Source organism: Mauremys mutica, unplaced genomic scaffold (assembly GCF_020497125.1).
Source record: "Mauremys mutica isolate MM-2020 ecotype Southern unplaced genomic scaffold, ASM2049712v1 Super-Scaffold_100198, whole genome shotgun sequence".
NCBI classification, from domain to species: domain Eukaryota; kingdom Metazoa; phylum Chordata; order Testudines; family Geoemydidae; genus Mauremys; species Mauremys mutica.
In genome coordinates, this window is record NW_025423285.1 from 516,745 (window position 1) to 542,043 (window position 25,299).

At 46.7% G+C, this 25,299-nt stretch overlaps 1 protein-coding gene across 1 annotated transcript in view; it reads left to right on the plus strand.

The window, feature by feature from the left end:
• The window catches only part of LOC123359833 (zinc finger protein 154-like), a gene marked incomplete at its 3' end in the record, with an annotated part of 252,228 nt that extends 238,428 nt beyond the window's left edge, over positions 1-13,800 (plus strand). Inside the window, exon 4 of the mRNA XM_045001148.1 lies at positions 13,035-13,800. Coding sequence (XP_044857083.1) covers positions 13,035-13,800 — 766 coding nt within the window. The remainder of the gene's footprint in view (positions 1-13,034) is intronic.
• Positions 13,801-25,299: the final 11,499 nt, after the last annotated feature.

Below are 25,299 nucleotides of genomic sequence, written 5' to 3' on the forward strand. Positions count from 1 at the left end.
GAATAAAGCTGCTGCTGCTGCCGCCTCCGTGTGAGCCGGTGAGTGAGAGACCCCGGGGGGGGGGCGGGCACGTGACTCTGCCCCGGGGAACCTGGGAGAAGCCTCGGAGCCGCCTCGGCCCCGGGAGCTGCAGCAGGATCCGGCCCAGTGCGGGGGGAGAAGCCGGAGTTGCGGGGGGGGGGGAGGGTCGGTGGGACGCGGGGAGTGAATTGGCTCCTGTCCCTGTTGGCGCCTCTCGCCCCCGGTACAGAGTCTCTCCGGTTCTGCCCCGTTTCTCTCTCGGGGTCTCGCTCGGGCTGTAACATCCGGGGAGATTCGCCCCCCCCCCCGTGATCCGCTCTCTCGGCTCCTCTGTCCCCCCCCCCCCCGGTCTCTCCACGAGTCTCCAATGTCCATTTAAAATCTCTCCGATGGGGGGTTCCCCCCCCCGTTTTACCTGCAGTGATTTGTCCTTGTCCGGGGTGGGAAATTGTTGCCCTGAGTCCGTCCCCAGCACGTGGCTGCCCCTGGCGCGGGGGGGGGGGGGTGAGATGCCGGTTCTCTCCCGGGGGGGGGGGAGTGAGCTGCCGGTCCTCTGCCCGGGGGGGGGGGTTACTGCCCCAACTCCCAACACATCCCCCAGCCACCTGCCCATCCCCCACTGCTGCCCCCTTCCCTCCTCCAGGGACCTGCGAGCTCCCCCACCCCCCTTTGCCCTCTTAAAGCAGCTCCTCACAGGGCTCCCTGCTGCCCGTGGGAATGGTGGGGGGAGCCATCACTTTCTGTATATGTATTGGATAGTAATATAAAATCCAGTCCAACAGTCCTGCTTTTCCCTCTAGTTATTTAACAGTAATATAAAATCCCCTCAGATCTTGGTGGTGTTCATAGAATCATAGGGACCTCAGGAGATATCTAGTCCAACCCCCTGCTCAAAGCAGGACCAATCCCCAGCTAAATCCTCCAACAGCTTTTTACCACAGATTTCTAAATGGCCCCCTCAAGGATTGAACTCACAACCCCAGGTTTAGCAGGCCAGTGCTCAAACCACTGAGCTATCCCTCTCCCCTCTTGCATGTTATCAACTGTGTAGTTTCTGATATGTATTCTCTGCAAATCTAAAAATTATCCTAAGCCCCACTTTTTCTCTAATTGTCTATTTCTAAATGACTATGGCCTGAGATTTTTCCCTGTCTCTTTTAATTATAAAATACTAAGAAAATCTCAGATTTACACCTTTTCTCAGATTCCTGAACATGGATATAAAATGTTGGCAAATGTTGCCCATTTTCTCTCTATTTGGTTGTCAAATATTGATGTGAAACACTTAGATTTTACTTCGTATCAACAACTGATATAAAATCCTTCTGATTTCCCCCTTTCCTCTCTAAACGTATTTAATACCCATCAAATCCAGAGGCCTCCCCCTGTTTGGGGGGTCAGTGGTTCCCAGCTGGTAACAGGAGAGTTGGTTGGACCCTTTTCTTTTCTCCAGCTGGCACTGGGTGAGGAGGTCACTCTGAGTGCAGCGTGGGTCCAGAAGTGTCCCAAAGCCCATGACAAATGGCCTCTGGGAGGGGTTGCTTCCCGCAGTGCTAAGATGTAGCTAGTGACAGGGCATGGACCTTTCTTGCCCTTCCATTCTCCTGTTGAGGCAGCACCCCCCAGGGATCCCTCTGCCCGTGTGACTGGCCAGCAGGGGGCAGTGATAACTTTCTATCCACTTAGCAGACACAGTGAGGTAACTGTTGCTGGGTTAGGGGGTGGGGTGTCTGTGTGGGGAGATTGCAGCTGGAGCTGAAGGGGCATTGTGGGAGGAGGAGGCCTCTGGGCAGGGGGTACCCTAATCAAATTGGTGGGTTCTGGAGGTTTGGGAGGGGAGGGGTTCTGATGTGCCCAGCCCTGAGGCTGTGGGTCCTGGAGGTGGGTATCACTGGGGACTTGTTGGTGCAGAACAGTGAGGGTGGGCGTCTCTTGGGGAGGCAGGGCAGGGGGTTAGAGGGAGCCTGGTGCTGTGCCAGGGGCTCAGTCATGCCCAATGCACAGAGCTGGGTGGAGGAGTGCCAGGCGCTAGGTCGGGATGCCAGGCAAGCAGAGGGAGGGGTCCCATTGTAAAGCATCAGGGGGTCCCAGGCAAACGGCCTGGCAGGTCCTGCTGGAGGGCAGGTGGGGTCCTAGGCAGGCAGTAGGGGAATCCTGGGCAGGCAGTGAGGGACTGAATTCCCAGTGAGGGGTCCCCTGGGGGGGTGGTCCCTGGCTGTTGAGGGCTCTTGGTGGGGGGAACCCTTTAGGATTCCCAGCCTGCCAGTGATGGTCTGGTGGGGGTTCTCTGGCCAGTGGGGTGCTGAGGGGTATCTGGAGTCCCTATTCAGGGATTTTGGGGGATGGGTCCCAGGGAATATCTGGTGGGACTCTGGCTGCGGGATCTGGGGGCTGCTACTAACCATGCTCCTTCTCTCTGATCAGCTTGTGCCAGAATTGTGGCTCCAAGCACTACCCAGCATTCCCCAGCCAGGCCCAGTCACCCTGATAACTTTCTAGCCACTTATCAAACATCTTGAAAACTCCAGGACCTTCCAGTTCCATTGGGAAAATTTGTGCCCCGAGTCCTTATACTGGATCTGGGGGGTGAGGCAGGTGGGAAGGGGGCTAGAAATGCCACACAATGGTCTCTTCCACAGCGTTCTGGACTCCTTCTTTCTGAAATCTGGTTTCATTGAGACCATTTTTAATCCAGAGTGACTCCAGATGGACAGTGGGGCAAATGAGATCAGCAATTCTCCCTGAGAGGAGGGGCTCTCATTAGCTGCTCTCCCCAGAGAGCTAAAGGAGGGAAGCTGCTCAAAGGCTCTGTCCCTCTCTGCTCAGGATATTGGGGTTCAGCTTCCTGGGTCAGACGCTGCAGCCTCCATTGTGATCTGGGAGACCAGGCTGAGCAGCTGCTGCTCCCCCAGCTGGATTCTGTCCTGGGATGTGACCTTAATTAAAGCTTTTTTCTCTGCCCAGCCCAAGTAATGACTTTCTGCAGCTGGTACTAGCCCCTAGGGCAGCCCTGGGCCCTGTTAATGCAAATTCTGAGCCACAGACTCCAGGTTACTGAAAGACCTCAGGGAAAGTGCTGGGGACTGGCACAAACAGCTCCCCCCCCCCCGCCAATTTTTCCTCCCATTAGTAGTTGCCAGGAGAAAATCCAGCCCTGGGAGAGCAAAGCCCCCAGGAATGGGACTGTCCCAGCCAGAGGGGCAGGGAGAGAGGACAGGGGAAGGAGAGACTGAAAGGGGCAGTGGGAGAAATGAACGGGGGGAGAGATTTCCAGCTCTCTAGTCCACCCAGACACATGTATTGCAGCATCCCTGGGCAGAACCACTTTCCAGTGAACAAGAAAAGGATCAGACAGAGGAAAAGCCAGTTCCTGACTCCACATTTCCCCTGCTGGGGTGTGACTGCCGGGGGGTCAGTGTCTGAGGGAATCCCCCACAGTGACTCCTTGGGTTCTGCTCTTTTCTAGCCTTGTGTTCAGAGACTTTGTTACGGGGTGAGGGGAGGCAGAAGGGAGGTTAAAAATATCTCTGTGGGCTTAGCCTGACAGGAGGGGCCAGGTCTACACTCTAATAAAGAGATCAAGCATGTTCCCAGCATGGCAGAGTCTAGGATGTCTGTCTGCAGGGAAGGGGCCTGGGGGAATCGTGATGTGAAATTAACTAAAGCCTGTTCTGAAACCTCCACAACTGCCCTTCTCTCCCTGCCAGGGCTGCAGAATGACGTCCCTGTTTTTCTCCAGCTCATCCCATCCTCCCATGACACAGGGAAGAGAAATGACTGCAGTGGAGCCAGCTCAGGTAGGGATTATTTTTTTGAGGGGGGGTTGGTGGGTTCCTACAGGAGGAAGAGGGACAGCAAATACAGCGGAGATGGGAAGGTTTGCACAGTCTGGTTTGGAGGTTGGAGCGGGGCAGGAAATGCACAGGGTGGAGAAAGGGAGGGCAGGGTGTGACAGACCTGCTGGGAGTTGTTTAATAAGTGGCCTAGATTCTAGGAACAGACCCAGGAGGTTCGGAGGTGGAAATGCTCTAGTTTGTGGAGCAGAAAATAACCCACGTGAATGGGGCTGGGAAAACTGACCAGACTCTTAGTGCTGGAGCCTGACCCGACTAACCAGTGGCTGCTGTGAAATATGAAGGGGATACCCACCAGTGAGGGTTAGGGGAGATTCCCCTCCCTTCATATCCAGCTCCTCACAATGAGGAGGGTGTTGGGCTTCCTACCAGGGAGCTCTCCCTGGTCCCTGCTAGGGGCTCCCTCTCCTCTGTCAGTCTGTGGCTAGTAGGTGTGTGATGGATCTGCTGGGAGAGATATGGGGCTCTCGCTTTGTCCCCTCACTCTGATGTTTCCTGGATGCTCTGAGCAGGGTGGGGTGGGACTTTGTTGACTGCAATCCACCCAGGGCTTCCCTTTGATGGGCTCCTCTCCCCACAAATAGTGGGGCTGTGAATGGGGCAGCAGGTATTGAGTGTTGGACTCTTGCTCTTTCAGGGGCCGGTGACCTTCGAGGAGGTGGCTGTGTATTTCACCAGTGAAGAGTGGGCTCTGCTGGACCCCACTCAGAGAGCCCTCTACTGGGATGTCATGCAGGAGAACTATGAGAATGTGACCTCACTGGGTAAGGGTTACTGTCCCCTCGGTTCTTGGAAGGGGAAATGGAGAGAGAAGGTTTACGCCAGCCCCACAATGCCACCTCTACTCTGCCCAGTTTCAGCATCACCCCAATATGCCAGTGATACACACACTACCAGAGACCCTCCCCTGCTGCAGAACACTTTGGGAACAGAGCACAGGAGCCGTATTGCACAATGTCAAATATCTCCTGTTTGCTCAAGTAAAACTGAGGTTTAAGTGCAGCATAATCAACAGAAGCTTCCTAGGGGTCACCAGATGAAATTAATAGGCAGCAGGTTTAAAGAAAATAAAAGGAAGTTCTTCACACAGCGCACAGCCAACTTGTGGAACTCCTTACCTGAGGAGTTTGTGAAGGCTAGGACTATAACAACGTTTAAAAGAGAACTGGTTAAATTCATGGTGGTTAAGTCCATCAATGGCTATTAGCCAGGATGGGTAAGGAATGGTGTCCCTAGCCTCTGTCTGTCAGAGGATGGAGATGGATGGCAGGAGAGAGATCACTTGATCATTGCCTGTTAGGTTCACTCCCTCTGAGGCATCTGGCATTGGCCACTGTCGGTAGACAGGATACTGGGCTAGATGGACCTTTGGATCTGACCCGGTACGGCCGTTCTTATGTATGTATGTGGGCATTTGGTGCAAGGAGCTCCTGGCCCTCAGAGACCGTGTGGAGGCTTTGGAGGCCAGGGTGTTGGAACTGGAGGAGCTAAGGGAGGCAGAGAAGTATGTTGATAAGGCTTTCCGGGACACTATAGAATTGTCCCAACTCCGGTCAGACAGCCCCCCGCACTGTTGAGGAGGATGAAGGGCCCAGGGAATGAGAGCAGTCAACGGGAGCAGAGGGAAAGCTTCTCATAGTTGGGACCCTCACCCCAACACTATCTGGAAGAACCTCTTGCACTGAGGTTACCTCACCGGGGGAGGGAACTCCACTCATTAAGAAAAGGCAGCTGTTAGTAATGGGAGATTCGATCATTAGAAACAAGGATATCTGGGTTTGTGATGACCGGGAGAACCGTATGGTGACTTGCCTGCCTGGTGGGTAGGTTGCGGATTTCTCAAGGCATCTAGATAGATTTATGTGTAGTGCTGGGGAGGAGCCAGTGGTCATGGTACATGTAGATACCAATGACATAGGGAAGGGTAGGTGAGATGTCCTGGAGGCCAAATTTAATCTGCTAGGAAAGAGACTGAAATCCAGGACCTCTATGGTGGCATTCTCAGAAATGCTCCCAGTTCCATGTGCAGGGCCAGGTAAGCAGGCAGAGCTTCGGAGTCTCAATGTGTGGATGAGATGATGGTGTAGAGAGATGGGGTTTAGATTTATTAGGAACTGGGGAAACTTTGGGGATGGGGGCGCCTATACAGGAAGGATGGGCTCCACCTAAACCAAAGTGGATCCAGACTGCTGGCAATTAACATTAAAAAGATTGCAGAGCAGTTTTTAAACTAAGAGATGGGGGGGAAAGCCAATGGCTGCAGAGAAGCACGTGGATCAGACAGAGACTTCTCTTAGAGGAGAGTGTAGTGATAGAGATTTTTCTAGTTTTAGTCAGGAAGAGAGGCTGGAAGAGGATAAAGTAGGGGCCAGATCAGACGAGAAGCATTCACACACAAAAGAATCTGACACATCAGAAAAGGGCAGACAAATAAACAGTGACAAGTTTTTAAAGTGCGTGTACACAAATGCTAGAAGTGTAAATAATAAGATGGGTGAATTAGAGTGCCTCGTGTTAAAAGAGGATATTGACATAATAGGCATCACAGAAACCTGGTGGAGTGAGGATAATCAATGGGACACAATCATTCCAGAGTACAAAATATATCTGAAGGTCAGAGCAGGTCATACTCGGGGGGTGGGGAGGGGAGTGGCACTGTATGTTAAAGAAAATGTAGACTCAAATGAAGTAAAAATCTTAAATGAAACCGCATGTTCCATAGAATCTCTATGGATAGTAATTCCATGCTCTAATAAGAATATAACAATAGAGATCTATTATCGACCACCTGTCAAAGACAGTGATAGTGAGGATGAAATGCGAAGGGAGATTAGAGAGGCTATCAAAATAAAGAACTCCATAATAGTGGGAGATTTCAATTATCCCCATATTGACTGGGTACATGTCACCTCAGGACAAAATGCAGAGACAAAATTTCTCGATACTTTAAATGACTGTTTCTTGGAGCAGCTGGTACAAGAACCCGCAAGGGGAGAAGCAACTCTCCATTTAGTCCTGAGTGGAGTGCAGGATCTTGTCCAAGAGGTAACCATAACAGGACCGCTTGGAAATAGTGATCATAATATAACAACATTTAACATTCCTGTGGTGGGAAGAACAGTTCAACATTGTGGCATTTAATTTCAGAAAGGGGAACTATGCAAAAATGAGGGGCTAGTTAAACAGAAATTAAAAGGTACAGTGACTAGAGTGAAATCCCTGCAAGCTGCATGGATACTTTTCAAAGACACAATATTAGAGGCCCAACTTAAATGTATACCCCAAATTTAAAAACACAGCAAAAGAACTAAGAAGAGCCACTGTGGCTTGGCTTAACCATGTAAAAGAAGCAGTGAGAGATAAAAAGGCATCTTTTAAAAAGTGGATGTCAAATCCTAGTGAGGTGTCTATAGAAGGGAGCATAAGCACTGCCAAATTAAGTGTAAAAATGTAATAAGAAAAGTCAAAAAGGAGTTTGAGGAACAGCTAGCCAAAAACTCAGAAGGTAATAACAAAATGTTTTTTAATTACATCAAAAGCAGGAAGCTTGCTAAACAACCAGTGGGGCCCCTGGACGATTGAGATACATAAGGAGCCCTTAAAGATGATAAAGTCATTGCGGAGAAACTAAATGCATTCTTTGCTTCAGTCTTCATGGCTGAGGATGTTAGGGAGATTCCCAAACCTTTTGTGGGTGACAAATCTGAGGAATTGCCACAGATTGAAGTGTCACTAGAGGAGGTTTTGGAACTAATTGATAACCTTAACTGTAACAAGTCACCAGAACCAGATAGTATTTACCCAAGAGTTCTGAAGGAACTCAAAGGTGAAATTGGGGAACTATGAGCTATGGTTTGTAACCTGTCTTTTAAATCAGCTTCTGTACCCAGTGACTGGAAGATTGCTAATGTAACGCCAATATTTAAAAAGGGCTCTAGAGGCGATTCTGGCAAATACAGACCGGTAAGTCTAATGTCTGTGCCAGGCAAATTAGTTGAAACAATAGTAAAGAATCAAATTGTCAGGCACATAGAAGAACAAAAATTGTTGGGCAAAAGTCAACATAGTTTCTGTAAAGGGAAATCATGTCTTACTAGTCTGTTAGAGTTCTTTGAAGGTGTCAACAAACGTGGACAAGGGGGATCCAGTGGACATAGTGTACTTAGATTTCCAGAAAGCCTTTGACAAGGTCTCTCACCAAAGGCTCTTACATAAATTAAGTTATCATGGGATAAGAGGGAAGATCTTTTCATGGATTGAGAACTAGTTAAAAGACAGGGAACAAAGGGTAGGAATAAATGGTAAATTCTCAGAATGGAGAGGGGTAACTAGTGGTGTTCCCCAAGGGTCAGTCCTAGGACCAATCCTATTCAACTTATTCATAAATGATCTGGAGAAAGGAGTAATCAGTGAGGTGGCAAAGTTTGCAGATGATACTAAACTGCTCAAGATCATTAAGACCAAAGCAGACTGTGAAGAACTTGAAAAAGATCTCACAAAACTAAGTGATTGGGCAACAAAATGGCAAATGAAATTTAATGTGGATAAATGTAAAGTAATGCACGTTGGAAGAAATGACCCCAACTATACATACAATATGACGGGGGCAAATTTAGCTACAGCTGATCAGGAAAAAGATCTTTTTGTCATTGTGGATAGTTCTCTGAAGACATCCAGCAGTGTGCAGCAGAAGTCAAAAAAGCAAACAGGAGGTTAGGAATTATTTTAAAAGGGATAGACAATAATACAGAGAATATCTTATTGCCCTTATACTGTATAAATCAATGGAAATAACTAATTTAGACCCCATCATTTTATATGTATATTTGGGATTATGTTGTCCAGTGGGCTGCAATATGTGCTATCCTGACATCTAGTAATGCTGAGATCCTGCATTCAGTAATATCCCTGCCCTTCCTGTCCCTTTTCTCCACTGAGCCCCACGCTTATGTTTCCAGCTTCCCCGGGACTCTCTCTTTGTCTCTGGACCTGTCTGTCAGCAAGAAGCAGAGCCAGGGAGACTTGCCCTCTCTCTGGAGACTTCGATTTCTGGGACATGGATTTACTTTCTATGTGTTTTAGGAGACTTTGAAATTGAGTGTCTGTGACATTAAGCACAGTACAATCTGGACCGTTGAACAGCTGTGTCCCCTCAGTTCCCCAGGCTGGGGTGCCTTTTACACTGCTCTACTGTGAGAGCAGCCACTCCTGGGCAGGTAACACACAGTCTCCAGCATGTAACTCGCTCCCAGCTACACAGTTTTGAGTGCTGCTAGTCAGCAACTCCCGAATAACCCACAGGAGAGCCCCAGAAAATTCTCTGCTCCCAGACATCCCCCAGAAATGTGCATCTTGTCCTGTCCAGCACACTACTGAACAATGGGAGCTCATATGAAATCTGTTATTTCATCAATGGAAAATGATATGCACCAGCCTTGTTATTCCAAATGGAGTTTCCAACACACTTTAATCCAACCACACTGGTTAGATAAAACAATAAACCAAGATTGTTAACTACTGAAGGGAAAAAAAAAGATTTTCAGTGACTACAAGTAATGAGGCATAAAAGTCAGAATTGTTTATGAAAGAAATGCAAGATAAAGCACAAACTAACGTCTAAGTTAACCAGCTAAAATGATTTAAAACAAATGTTTCTGTCACCATCTGCTGAGACAGGCTGGCTTTCCTTTCAGCCAGGACTCCCTCTAACCTACCCCTGCTGCCCACATTTAGTTCTTCAGGAGTTGTCATGAGCAGAAGGAAAGGAGCGGGAGGGGGAGAGAGAGGCCTGGTCTACACTGGAGGGGGGAGGGTCGAACTAAGGTATGCGACTTCAGCTACGCAAATAGCGTAGCTGAAGTCGAACTACCTTAGTTCGAACTTCTTACCTGTCCAGACGCCGTGGGATCGAAGTCCGCGGCTCCCCCGTTGACTCCGCCACCGCCGTTTGCGGTGGTTGAGTTCCGGAGTTGACGGGAGCGCGTTCGGAGTTCAAACTATCGCGTCTAGATTAGACGCGATAGTTCGAACTCCGAGAAGTCGAACGCTACCCGTCGACCCGGCCGGTAAGTATAGACGTACCCAGAGAGAGTCTCATGCATTTTCCTAACATCTCTTTATAATTCAGTCCTTTGTACTAGAAACAAATCCAGTTCTCAGCTGAATCATGGTGATAGGCTGTCATAGATATGAGCTTCAAGTGGTCCCTGCGATGGAATGTAAATGTCTTCACACCTTCCCCCTCCTGGAGAATGGCTATTTGACCAGCTGTTTGCCTTGCTGCCTCTGAGGAACTTAGGGTTAGGGTTGCAACTTTTTCAGTAATATCATACTGTAAAATCTCATAACTTTACATACAGTGTTGCTACACATTTTAAGGAGGATATTCAGTAGATTATGTCTTTTCAAATGATACCTCACAAGCCATACAGTGATAAATGAAGGGGAGGGGAGGGATCTCCCTTTTATAAACATCCAGCCAGCCAGATTGCTGTAAAATCCTTGTTGGTGTGACTTCTCTGCTTGCTTTACCTGTAAAGGGTTAACAAGCCCACAGGTAAAAGAAAAGGAGTGGGCACCTGACCAAAAGAGCCAATGGAAAGGCTAGAACTTTTTTAAATGGGACAGTAACTTTCCCTTTGTCTGTTGTTCTCCGGAGAAGGCAACACGGAGTAGCAATGCTGTGCGTGGCTTGAAGCAGGTTTGAAAATTCATCTTCCATCCCTAGAAGAAATGATTTGGACAGGGAAGTTTAGACAAACACAATCAGGTTTATATTTTTTATTTTGGCTTTTGGAGCTCCTCTGTGCTATCCCAGATGCTTTTTTTTTTGCTTCTAAGCTTTAAGCTGAACCCCCAAGAAAGCTATTTTGGGTGCTTACAACAATTGTTTCTTTTAAGATCTAGCAAAAGCCTAAGTTCCAGATTTATTGTTTTTCCTTTTCAATTTTAATAAAATTTACCTCTTTTAAGAACAGGGTTGGATTTTTGGTGTCCTGAGAGGTTTGTGCATGTTGTTTGATTAGCTGGTAGCCACAGCTAATTTCCTTTGTTTTCTTTCTCAGCTCTTTCCCGGAGGGGAGGTGAAAGGGCTTGAGGGTACCCTAGAGGGAAGAATTCTCAAGTGCTCCTTCCTGGGTCCAAGGGTTTGGGGTTTTTTTGCATCTGGGTGGTGGCAGCATTTACCAAGCCAAGGTCAGAGAAAAGCTGTAACTTTGGGGGTTTAATATAAGCCTAGAGTTGCACAAATTAATTTTTAGAATCCTGGCGGGCCCCCACTTTCTGCACTCGGAGTGACAGAGTGGAGATTCAGCCCTGACACATACTATGAACAAAATTGATCATAATTTTCTAGAAGAGTGAACATAGGGGCACAGACTTGCACAGTGTCTGTCTGTGTGTTCCCAACATATATGTGGGTATTTCAGTCCCTCAGAAGCAAGGTGTTCGGCATCTTCAAACACCTGGGGAACCGGTCCTGGGAATTCACTGGTTTATTAAGTGACACTGTATGGAATTGAGAGACACTTTATATTATTGTTATTTTATTATAAATACCGAGATGATGAAATTGCAATGAATCGTGCTAGATATGCCATGTAAGGTGTCAATGAAAATGTTATGATTTTCCAAGTTTGATAATCTTGTTTCTATCTTTGTATTGTGAGTTATAGATATGTTATAGATATGTAGGGTATATCTGTATTCCAGAGATATTGGCATCAGCGCTGCCCAGCCTGTTTGATGGCCCATCCAGGGTCATCAGCTGTACAATGAACCCATTGAAAGGATCAAGGGGAGACACCTATTGAGTCAGCAAGACATGCATGGATATGCCTGTGTACTGAGATCTCCAAGGCTTTTCCATGCCATGTGCTGTGAAGCTTGTGTTTGGGACACAGGAAGTACAAGCCACTTGGCAAAAGGAATATAAAGGGCAGCTGCATCATCTCCATTTTTGTCTTCAATCCCTCTTCCTACCTCTGGAGCAACTTCTCTACAAACTGAACCGTGGAACAAAGGACTGAATGATGTGGATGTGTACCAGAGAGCCTCTCAAGCCAGCAACTCACCAATACTGATGTCTTTTTTTTCAGTTTCTCAATAACCAGTGTGGGGGATCAGAAGCACAGTTGGTGACTGATCAGTTAATTTAATTTCCGTGTTAACCACCAGTTTTGGGAGCATCTGCTCTCCCTTTTTCAGCCTGCTCTGATCTTGCCATTTTCAGTGTGGACTTCCCCAGGCACACTGGGTCACACTAAGCACTGAAGTTAAATTAATAGTGTTTTTTATGACACAGTCATATGAAATCAACTGAACTCCTTTGTTTTCTTTCATCTGAGCAGGGTTTCCACTTTCCAAACCTCATATAATCTCCCAGCTGGAACAAAGGGAAGAGACATGGGTCCCAGACCTCCAGGGTTCAGAGGAAAGAGAGATCCTGAGAGCCCCCTGCACAGGTGAGGAAACATTAAAGCAACTCAGAATCTGGAAGTGCCTGAAGGAAACATCTGGGATGCCCTACAAAGCCTTTGGAAGGTTTCTCAGTTCATTACTGTCCCTAGCAGGGGTCGTATCCTCAGGGTAAATATAGCTCATGGCTTCCTGTAAACCCTAGCAGACACCAGGCAGTAGCTTCCTCCCTTCCCCCTGTGAATTTGGATGTGATGTGAGGGCCGAATTGATCCTCTCCTCTCTCCTGTTTAGGGGAAGAGATTGGAGGAGTTTAGTTCTTGTTTTTATTTGACCTCTCTCCAGCACTTGTATTGGTTTGGCCTTCCGCTTTCCATCCCTGTTTGAGGTTTTTGTCTCTATCACAGCAGGTGACGCAACGGTAGGTGAGAAAGAGGAGCAGAATTCTCAGCAGGAAAATGTTGCTCAAGTGGCTAAAAACAGAGAATTATCGCAAAGATCGAAAAGGAATGTGTCCAGGAGTCATGAGCAGGGAAAATCCTGTGAGATTCAGCACAGACCAGAAAGAGAGCAAGGAAACCAGCCAGAGGAGAAAGTGGATAAATGTATTTCCTCTTGGGGAACACAGAAAGTGCTCATGGAAACCACAACACAGCAGGAAATCCTCAGGCGAAAGAGAAAAAATACATGCAGTGGGTGTGGAAAAACCTTCTCTTGCAGCTCAGCCCTTTCTGTACATCAGAGAATCCACACAGGGGAGAGGCCCTACAAATGCAGTGAGTGTGGGAAAACCTTCAATCGCAGCTCAAACCTTATTAGGCATCAAACAGTTCACAGAAGAGAGAGTCCCTATGAATGCTGTGAATGTGGGAAAACCTTCAATCGCAGCTCCCACCTTATTAGTCATCAAACAATCCACAGAGGAGAGAGGCCCTATGAATGCAGTGAGTGTGGGAAAAACTTCACTCACAGATCAGCTCTTTCTGTTCATCGGAGAATCCACACAGGGGAGTGGCCCTATGAATGCCGTGAGTGTAGGAAAAGCTTCACTCACAGATCAGCCCTTTCTAGACATCAGAGGATCCACACAGGGGAAAGACCCTACAAATGCAGTGAGTGTGGAAAATGCTTCACTAACAGCTCAACCCTTTCTGAACATCAGAGAATCCACACAGGGGAGAGGCCCTTTGATTGCAGTGAGTATGGGAACACCTTCAATCGCAGTTCACACCTTATTAGGCATCAGAGAATCCACACAGGGGAGAGGCCCTACAAATGCAGTGAGTGTGGGAAAACCTTCAATCGCAGCTCAAACCTTATTAGGCATCAAACAGTTCACAGAAGAGAGATTCCCTATGAATGCTGTGAATGTGGGAAAACCTTCAATCGCAGCTCCCACCTTATTAGTCATCAAACAATCCACAGAGGAGAGAGGCCCTATGAATGCAGTGAGTGTGGGAAAAACTTCACTCACAGATCAGCTCTTTCTGTTCATCGGAGAATCCACACAGGGGAGTGGCCCTATGAATGCCGTGAGTGTAGGAAAAGCTTCACTCACAGATCAGCCCTTTCTAGACATCAGAGGATCCACACAGGGGAAAGACCCTACAAATGCAGTGAGTGTGGAAAATGCTTCACTAACAGCTCAACCCTTTCTGAACATCAGAGAATCCACACAGGGGAGAGGCCCTTTGATTGCAGTGAGTGTGGGAACACCTTCAATCGCAGTTCACACCTTATTAGGCATCAGAGAATCCACACAGGGGAGAGGCCCCATGAATGCAGTGTGTGGGAAAACCTTCAATCGCAGATCAGCCCTTTCTAGACATCAGAGGATCCACACAGGGGAAAGACCCTACGAATGCCGTGAGTGTGGGAAAACCTTCAATAGCAGCTCAAACCTTATTACCCATCAGAGAATCCACACAGGGGAGAGGCCTTATAAATGCTGTGAGTGTGGGAAAACCTTCTCTTGGCTCTCAGCCCACGTTAGCCATCAGAGAATCTGCAAGGGAGATCAACATTGTAAAAATCTCTAGGGCTATCAAGACTTTCTTTTCTTTAAAACTTTTCCTGATTCCCACATAGTAACTTTTAAAGCTCTTTGAACTGTGTGCAGCACCGTTATCCCTCAGCTTGTCCAGATGAGTGGCCCATTTTTGCCTTTTGCAGTTCGCCCTCTTTTGAGATGGACCTATTTGTCCTTTCTATTGTCCCACAAGTAATTGGAGTGTGCCCTTCCTATGAGGAACCAGGGAGCGTCACATTTATACCATTCCTCCTATTGCAAAGTTATTGTTAGTCACCTACTATACAGATTGTATCATTGCCAGTTGTTCTCCCGTTGCTCTGGGTTTTGCTGAAGAGCAGATATATTGGGAATTTTTCAAATTACATGTAAATGAAGAGGAGCAGGGGCAGGAAAAAAAGTGTAATTTCAGCCTCTGTGACACTGGAAGGAGATGGGGTGACTCAGAGATTCCCTCCTTCCCCATCACTGCAGAACTGTTACCTTTTGCCTGAGCCATGTAGAGTTTATCTTCATCACGTTCTATCCATCCACTTCTCAAAGTGTCATGTGATGAAGCATTCTGCATTGTCTGTGCTTGGAGATGATGTTTTGACTTCTTTAATCCTATATCAGAGTCGCTATGACTGAAGATGAAAGTGTCCAAAGTCCTGGGAGGGGAATTCAAATGGATCCCAAATACAGTGTTGTTGGAGTTTAAATCCCAGGTTCCATCTATTGTAAAGCCACTTTTGACAAGGTGGCTGTTTTTCCCTCATTATGGGAATGCTAGGATACTAAAAATGTTGTAATTAACATAACTGACTATGTAGACAGGGATGAGTGAAGCAGGTTTGAATGGATCAGAGGAGAATGTGATGGGAGAATCTCTTGTCCCGATTCTGAATAATCAGATGTAACCTGCTCTGGAATTTGACTTGACACTTTCTTTGTAATGTATTCTCTCTATGTGATGTGGGTTTCTATCTTTCCTGAAGGCTATTTGGTCACCCGATTGGATATTAGTTCAGTTTGATAGGATGTAGCTCAGATGTATTGGAGAATTTAAGACAATGACCCTTAGCTAAAGTCCTCATTTATGATTTCAGCTTTGCTTTTTCCCCATCCCTCCATGATGACATGGAGAAAGTTGAAGTGCAGTTCTATCAACAGGAGAGAACTCTCTAATTTACTGGACAGGCTAACAAGGAAACAGCAGTGATTTAAAAACTCCACTCAGAAATGGTGAGCAACAGCAGAACCCCAACTAACTGAAGGAAGTGCATCTAATCACAGTGTAGTTCATTTGTTTAAGGCAATATTGTCTCAGATGATCTGGGAAGAGAATTCCATGGTAAGTGATTTTGAACTAGGCAAAATGCCCATGTGTTTGGTTCCCAAAGCATTTGTAACTCAGGCCCTACAGAAGATCTCTCCTAGCTAATCCTATGGCATGGGAAATGCTGCCCTTCATGACTCAGATGTTGAGGAAATAGAAGTGGAGTTTTTTGTCAAATTTATCTTTTGTAGGAGCTAAAGATCTGTATAAAATTAAACCAGTGTTGAAAATGTAATATCTTCAGAAAAATAGCCATTTTTAATAGAATCTCCAGCTCTGGTAACTAACGAAGATTCTGCTCCACGCCTGTATCCAGTCCCTTCTCTGGACCTGTGCCACCAAATTAAAGAAAAGCTTGGGCATGTTTCAGGAAGCCATTCCTCATTAACACTGCTGAGATTTGAAGTGGTTTTGTAAAGGATTCTACTTCAAAGAAGTGTAAATTTACTGATTACACTTCCAAAGGATGCCAGGGTTAGATTGAGAACAGTCATCCTTCACTGTTTGGATGCAAAGAGAGAGTGCTTCATAGGACAGTCCTTCCCTGTGGATCCCAAACTGGCTGCCTGATTGGGTAACAAGGACTTTCAGGCTGTAGAAATGATGGTAACCAATGAGGCAACGAATTTGTCAGGCTCCAATTTCAGACTTCCGGATACATGCATGTTGAGTCCTGATTCTATGGTTTTGTGTCTGACGCTGTGGCTACACAATAAAGCTGATGTTGGCACAGCTGCACCAATGTAGCTGCACTGCTGTAGCACTGCTATTACAAATGCTCTAAGCCAATGGGAGAGATTTCTCCCATCGGACTTGATTAGTCCAACCCTTGCAAGCGGTGGTGGCTATGTTGGCAGGAGAAGCTCTCCCGCTCATGTAGCGCTATCTACCTAAGGGGATTAGGGCTGTGTAACTGGATTTTTTACAGCCCTAAGCAATATAGTTATCCCAATAAATGTCTTTAGTGTGGACCAGACCTTAGTTTTCTCTTGTGTTTTATGCATTTACATTACTTCTCTAACTCCTCCTACTTTGAAAGATTAAAAAGTGTGAAAAGAGAGGTATTTTTCTCCATGATGCAAACATTCCGACATAGAAGACCCCTTCTACGAACACATGTGGCAGAAGAACCAGAGATATATGAACTCACAGAAATGGTTGGGACCTACGTTGGGACAAACCACAATAAGAACCAGGGTTCAGTTGTTGGCAATGGGGATTAAAAGAAAACTAACATATAAGACAAGAATTTGTGATCTTTGAATATGTTATTGTTACCAATTAAAGTGAAATTAGAGGTGAAGTTATTGGTTAAATAGTAAGAGACTGTGTGATAATCTGAATTATTTTGGAAAACTGAAAGTTGTCTTGTTTTTGTGTTTTGTTCGTTGTACAGGCAATACGACAGGAAAAGGGACTGTCTGAATTGCCAAGGCAGGGAATGAACAAGCTATAGCAACATTAACATACAACATTTACCACAAACACACTCTAATCATGCTCCAGCCATTGCTGTTCGGCCATGGCCACACGTACAGAGCTGCACAGCAGTGAGTGTGCTGGGGAAGCTGGTCTGAGCAAACAATTGGAAATGACCCTTCAGTGAGAACAGAACCAGATTGTAGAAAGGCCCCTGTGTTAAGTGGTTGTGGCTGAGGGCTTAGGGAGCTGGGTTTGAAAGCAATGGGCGTCTTTCTGTAGAGGTTTGATTCTTGCCAACTAGACAAGGCTGGTGTGTGATGTCTCCATGGCTGTATTTTCAGTGTCTGATCACCCATGGTGCCGCAGGGAGCCAAGCCTAGATGTATGCAGAGGCTAAGGACAAGTCAACATTTCAAACAGTGAGTCTGTGCTGCTGCAGCTCAGTAATGGAGATGCTCTATGCCAGGGTTTCTCAAACTTCCTTTCACTGCAACCCCCTTCTGCCAAAAAACTTACTGCATGGCCCTGGAAAGAGGGACCAAGCACCAAGCCCCTCCACACTGGGGGGAGTCAAAGCCTGAGCCCTGCCCCAGTTGGGGGAGAGCAAAACCGAAGCTTGAGGGATTCAGCCCTGGTTGGTGGGGCTCAGACTTTTGGTTTCAGCCCCAGGCCCAAACAAGCCTAATGCCAGCCCAGGCAACCCCATTAAAACAGGGTAATGACCCACTTTGGGGTCCCGACCCACAGCTTGAGAACCACTGCTCTGTGCTGATGGGAGAGTTGTCCTGTGGGTGCAGTTAATCCACTTCCCCAGGAGGTGGCAGCTATGTCAGTGGGAGAAGCTATATCGGTGGGTGTGCAAGCTGTGGTGTTTACCACATTTAAGAAGTTTAATCAAACCCCATTTTTAAAACCACCTGTGGTCTGGGAATGGCAAAGGAGCTCGATGAAGCAGGGTCTGTCCTGCAAAGTCCTGGAGATCACGATTCCATTCTACTGTTGTAATAGGGGTATAGATCAGTGGTAGAATGGTTAACTACAGATCAAGTGGCCCTTGGTTTGAGCCCACGTGCCCTCTTATAACCTTCTTCCTTTTTTTAAAAAAAAGGAAAACATTTTCATTTCCATTCTCCATTATGTTCAGGAGCTCCACTATACGGGGGTGCTTAATATGAATGTAAACACTCAACATTCCGCTGTCCAAATGCATAAAAACCTAGCAAAGCTGTCCATCAGCTGAAATCAGTTCCAATCCTCTAAGTTTCTAGTTTATGTTTTCATCAATTAAACAAAGGTATCATAGGAATGTACATTTGCAGATCCCACTTCTCCAGGGGCTGTGGTGTGCAGAAGAAGAAGAACCACATCCAGTTGGGGTTCAGAAGTCTGATGAGCAAAGGCAACTTGCTTCAGGCTAAAGTCACCAGCACGATGGCTCCTTCACATTCAGCCAGCAGCTGGGCCCCCAGAACAAGGCATGAGAAGAAGACAGTGGCTGTGAGCAGGAAAATAGCCACCAAGAAGCTGGCTAAAGCTGTCAAGATCCCCAGGAAGGTCACCATGCCCATGTCTAGAATGTGGTTGTGGAGATTAATGGAAGGAGGAGGCACACGTCAGAGCCCTAGGGGGGCTCAGGTCAGGGCCCTAGTGGGGCTCTGGGTGATCGCTACTTCCCACCACCCAACACAGATGCAATGTGGTTGAGTAGTGTCAGCAAAAGAGAAACTAAACAGCTAATTATTCCTCCAGAAAGGTTTTTAATGACTTACGACTATCAAGGCAACACAGACAGAATAAGAAAAACAGAATGAAAGACCAGCACTGAGTGAGGATTAATACAAATGGCAAGTTATACTGGAGACAAGCACAAGTCCAAGTAATATTATGCATTAACTGCCTGTTCCTATAAGTGCACATATAAAAGGTAAATAATATTGAAAATACTCACAAGCACGTGCAACGCTACTATTACTATTACTGATTGCCCAGCAACTTTACATGTACTGTAACCAACCCCAACAAAGACAATTCTCTATGTAATACTAATACATTGATTCACTATATTTTACTAACCTTAACCTACCTATAACCTTATATAACAACTTATCAACTTTGATTTACTTTTATGATAAACTTGAAGGTAACTTATGATTGCACTCTTTAAATATATCAGAGGGATAAATACCAGGGAAGGAGAGGAATTATTTCAGCTCAGTGCTAATGTGGACACCAGGACAAACGGATATAAATTGTCAGTTAGGAAATTTAGGCTTGAAATTAGACGAAGGTTTCTAACCATCAGAGGAGTGCAATTCTGGAACAGCCTACCGAGGGAAACAGTGGGGGTGAAGGACCTCCATGACTTTAAGATTAAGCTGGATAAGTTTATGGAGGGGATGGTATGATAGGCCAACGGGTTTAGTCAATAGGTCAATAACGTGCCACACTGGTAATTAGTACAAAGGGTCAATGTTGGGATATTGTTAGCCTTCTTCAGAGGGTCTGGCTAGAGAGTCTTGCCCGCATGCTCGGGGTTCAGCTGATCGCCATATTTGGGGTCAGGAAGGAATTTTCCTCCAGGGTAGATTGGCAGTGGCCCTGGAGATTTTTCGCCTTCCTCCGAAGCATGGGGCAGGGTTCGCTTGCTGGTGGATTATCTGCTACTTGAAGTCTCTAAATCACGATTTGGAGCATTCAACAGCAGAGTCAAGGGAGAGAATTAGTTCAGGAGTGGGTGGATCGGCTTATGTGGCCTGCATCTTGCAGGAGGTCAGACTAGATGATCATCATGGTCCCTTCTGATCTTGAATTCTATGATTCTATGAACTTATACTGAAGACAGGCACAGCGACGTGTAAAGCTATTATGGTTTATAAACTACTAGCTTCACCACTGAAGGACATAAATCCACACCGTGTAGAGGTCAAGCATAGGAGTTTATTACACACAGCGCTGGTGGAGTGTCACCTTGCTTATTAGGCTCAGAGACACTGTCAATCAATTGATTATAACAGAATATATAGATTTTCCATGGGCAGGAGAAAGTGATGGGGTAGGCAGTGCCACACCCCAGGATAGATTTTGCAGCAAGACAAAATAGCACATTAGCTAATGGTTAACAGGTTATATAATGTCTCCGCCCATGGTTTCAAGTTAGCAAGTTAACATTTAATGAATACTTTGATAAAATGTTAGTAGTATAAAATATCTATGTTGAATTCTGATTTGGGGTCCATAGGAATGGAGCAACTCCTTTGATTGTCCAACAGGTACATTCCTAGGGGTTAAAGCAAAGAACCAGTGAAAGTATATGGCAATAAAGATTGTTTTCTGTGTGTCTAAAGGCAAGGCATTGGTCCCTGGGAAGGGAGGTGGAAGGATGCCATATCTTATACTGACATGTGCCAACTTCTCATAAACTGAAGATTGTATCTGTGGGAAGAACGTCTCCCTACAGAAGAAACAAATACAAGAGAAACAGGGATTCTTTGTTCAATCTGCAACTCTGAATAAGACACAATTAATTAGTTCTTAGCTCCAACACCTGGCAATTTGCTGACCAGGCCTATCTTAGCAAGCAAGGCTTTCTGTTTACCCAGCTTTCTCTTAGCTGATCACGATTTGCTAGGCCTCTGGTCCCTTGACCATATTCTGGACTTTGGGTCTGGAAAAGAGCTGGCACAATCCATAGACCAGGTTGTTATACAAAATGCACATGGATTTGAACCCTGCACATACAGTAATGGCAAAGTTCTTGGTTTGGCTTGTAGCAGTGATGAAAGAAACTGCAGGTTCAAATCAAGTCTCTGGAGTCCATCCACAGCTGGGATGGGTCATTCAGTCCTTTGTAGAGAACTTCAGTTTGTAGCAAAGTCCCTCCAGGGGTATGAAGCAGGATTGAAGACAAGATGGAGATGAAGCATCAGCCTTTTATAGTCACTTGCCATGTGGTCTTTGCTTTCTTTGTCCCAAGGACACTCTATCCAGCACGTGGCATAGAAAAACCTGAGTTCTGTCCATAGGCAGGTCCCTTTGCTGAGTCACAAGGTGTATCTGCCTTCTCTCAATGGGTCAATTGTATAGCTCATGGTCCTTAATGGGCCATCAAGCAGGCTAGGCAGAACTGACACCAACTTGTCTGGCTGGAGTGTTCCTCGGAAGCAGAGCACAAGTTTGAAATACGAGCAGCATAGAGCCAATATTTATAACGTCAACTACAAAAACGATACACATCTAGAGATGGCATAATTATAATCAGCCAATCATAACCTCTCCATAGACCCCTTTCACGACAACCTTTCTACAAAATTGGCTGCAAATATAAAACAGTGGTCGCAACGGTGATCTATACAGTTACAGATTATGTCAATAATGTCACAGGAGGTGACACGGCATCAGTGAGATGCTGGAATACTGCCTTGAGTTTTGGTGTCCTCATTTGAAAAAGATGTTGTGAAATTGGAGCTGGGGCAGCAAAGAGCCACCAAATGTTGTGAGGGCTGGAGAAAAATGCCTTTTAGGGAGCTATTGAAAGAGCTCAACCTGTTTAGCTTATCAAAAGAAGATTGAAAGGTGACTTCATTGAAGTGTTGAAGGGCCTTAATGGGGAGAAAAGAATGGGTATGAAAGGGCTCTTTAATCTAGCAGAGAAAGGCATAACAAGACCCAGTGGCTGGACGGTGAAAAGAGACAAATTCATATTACAACTAAGGCACAAAAATTCAACAGCGAGGATGATTCACTACAGGAACAAGCTACCAAGGAAAGTGGTGGATTCACCATCTCCTGATGTCATTTCATGAAGACTAGCTGCCTTTCTGGAATGTGTTTGCTCCCAAAGTAGCTCTTGTTTCATACAGGAGGCCTGTGGTATGCAGGGGGTCAGATTAGATGCTCTAATGGTCTCTTCGGGCATAAAGTTGACTAATTTCTGAAAAACTGAGTGTTGCATTGGGAGCAGCATCTGATGTTTTTCTGTCTAGCCGGCTTGCTTCCTAGAACGAACGCTCCTTGAGTGGGGTGATCCACAGGGAGTAGCTCAAAATTTCAAAGTGCCTGGCCAGGGGCAGGACATTAGCACAGCAAGGGAGGGATGTGGCAGTGACATCATAAAGGCCTTTTGCAGGACCTCAGACTATTGGTGGGGAGGTGGTGACCTCACAGAGAGATGCTGACATCAGGCAGGCAGGAGAGGGGCGAGGGGCCAGGGAAACCTCAGAGACCCCTGTGGCTTTGCTTCAGCAAGTCTCCTTCTCGAGGTCTCTGAGGACAGAGAGTATTCGGGTTCACGTACATGAGCACCAGGAGGAACCTCTTTCGAGTTTTCTCCTTCCCTTTTAGTGATTTTACTAGAAAACAGAAGTCCCTTTTTAGAAGGTAAGAGCCTCCTCGAGGGAAGGGGTGTCCTGGGGGCATCACAGTTTGGATGCCGGTGGCCACCCCCACCAAGGTAAGGAAGTTCCCGCCACTCTGCTCTGTGTTCACAGTGTGGGAGAGAGCAGCAGGCTCAGCTGTCAGAACTTCCCAGAGCGATGAAAGGGGAGGGGCCCATGGCTCTGTAGCAGGAATGCAGGGCAGGCGAGTTCATGGCGGGCATTGTGGGATACTGGAGGAAGCCAGTTATGGTGATATAATGAATAGCAGCGTCTTCACTGACACTCTGTCACTTTAAGTTTGCTGCAAAAAGCTCTAGACCTCTCATTGAAGTTGTTTTATTTTGTCACCAAAACACGGCAGTTTTGTCGCATTGCAGTGTGTGCACCAGACACAAGCTGCTGACCGAGGGAACGTTGTGTGTTTTTCACACACCTGAGCAATATAATTCTGTTGAAACAACTTTGTAGTGCGGACGTGGGCAAAGATTCACTCACACACAACTTGCAAGGAAAACGTCACCTGCTCCTCTGCTTTGCAAAATCCAAACACAAGCAAAGCTTGTCAGGCCCTGCTGGAGATGGCAGGGAGTCAGGTGTGGGCAGACACTGTGTTTTCGCCAGCTGCAGGCGCCATGGCTTAGCTGGCTAAAGCACTTGTTTTTGTGAACAGGAGACCCTGGGGTCAGTTCCCAGTGGTGCCTTGTTGGCTACTGTCAGAAGACAAGATTCAGAGCTAGTTGGGCCTTTGGTCTAGCCCAGTGTGGTTTTTCTTATGGTTTAAATAACACTCACAGGCACTGATAATAGAGTTACTGAAAGTTTGGGAGTTAGGAGCGGGTAGGTCAGTGGTCCAGTCCCCACACAGATGACCCCTGTCTCCCTCTGGGACAGGGGCAGGTCTGAGCTCTCACCCAAATGCTCATTGTGGCTGCCAGAATCTGTGAGCAGCTTGTTTAATTTACGCCAAAGGTTGAGTCCTGCTTTGTGCACCGTGTGTGAGAATGAAAATCCTAAACTGCCCTTTGAAATAACGAATGGAGCAGGACGCGTTATTGTCCCTGCCCCAAAGCAGACAGACCAATGGAGAAATGCCGTCGAGTCCAAGGTAATACTCCCCTGCCATTTTACCTTTTTTGCTGGCTAAACTCCTTCTTAACTGCCCAGCCCAGGCTGTCCTCTGCCTCAGCTGCTGCTCCCGGCCTGCTCTAGAGTCAAACACGCAGGGACCCCAGGGGAACAGAGGCTGGGACAAGGCAGCAGCCTGGGTTGGGCTGGGAAGATGCTGGGAGTTCTCGTTCCCTGAGAACTGGCCCAGCTCCCTTCTCAACAGCAAACAAATCAATTCCACGTCCCCTCCCCAGAAAAACCAGCCTGGAGCCAAGGGCAGCAGGGGACGATTCCCTGCAGTTCCCACGAAGGCAGGAGAGAACCCAGGGTGTTTCTAGCAGAGCTTATGGAACTGACTTGGGGAAACCAGCCTTTAATAACAGGCAGTTCCAGTTTAAGATAAGTGTTTTTAACATGCATCGGATGAAGTGGGTATCCACCCACGAAAGGTCATGCTCCAAAACGTCTGTTAGTCTATAAGGTGCCACAGGACTCTTTGCTGCTTTTACAGATCCAGACTAACACAGCTACCCCTCTGAGACTTCCTTTTCTCAGTGTTGCTCCCAGCACTTTAGGGAGTTTTTCCTCTTCTCCCTTCCAGCTGTGCTGATGGGACTGCAGCAGCTCCCCAGGGCCAGCTTTGCTCTTACATCCTTCACGTCTTTGGCTGAAGCTGTGTTTGCCACCAGTTTAATCCATAGTTGAGACCGCAGGTACCAGCAGCTAGTTACAAAGGCTCAATTCCCATCGCCATCAGTGGGAGGTTATCCAGGGCTGCAGGATTTGGCCCATGGACAGTCAAGGTGCTACAGCAGCTACATTCTTACATGGTGAGTCCTGCAGCCTATTACCAAACTGCTCTGCCATAGTCTGCAGTGGGCCTGACTTGCTGAGAATCTGGCAGAAGAGTGACCCTGGAGCAGAGAAAGAAAATGTCCTCAGCAGTCACAGCCGGCAGGCGGAGGAAAGGTTCGGTTTCTTTTTAAACTTCTCTCCCTGCTCAAGCCTTTAATCGTTCCTGTGGCTCTTCTCTGAACCCTCTGCAATTTATCAGGGAAAACAACCAATGAACCAAACAAACAAACCAAACCAGGCTGTTCTGACTGATGTAACAATCTATTGCCTTCCAAGGTTGAATACAAATCAGATCATTCTGTTCACCCAAGAGTTCCACTGTAAGGGCTTTTTGTTTTCTAGTTCCAGTCAAATCCTGTGCAACAGCATCATGGTTAACTCACCACTTGGTCACTTCCCATTCACACGTTCAGAAAGTGGGCAGGTCTAAGTCTTTCCTCCCACACCAACATGAAAAAATCAGTGACAGAAAATGCCCTAAAGTGCCTCTGCTGCCTTGCACAACAGCCTGGGGAAATACACGAGGGAAAGTGCTTTCCTCTCTCCTCCTGACACCGGGTAACATCTCTGTGTGTCCTTGAGATCCTGCCACAGAGACAAGCCTTGAGGATGCAAATGACATGTTAAGGCTTCATTGGTTTGTACATTCCTTTACTCCTTCATTAGTGATAAGGGTGCATGAGCTCGAAATAATCCCGCTCTGACTTTCACACCGGAGACTATTTCCAGGCTCGCAATAAAAAAAAATAATCTTTCTTTCTAACCTGAGCAAGTTGAACCTAGAGTCATTGCGAGATGATAAATAGGGAGCCGCATGATGACTGGGGCACATAGTTATTAATTATAATATTCGTTATCTATGCAGCACCCAACACTCAATAACCAGGAGTCAGACCTAAAAAA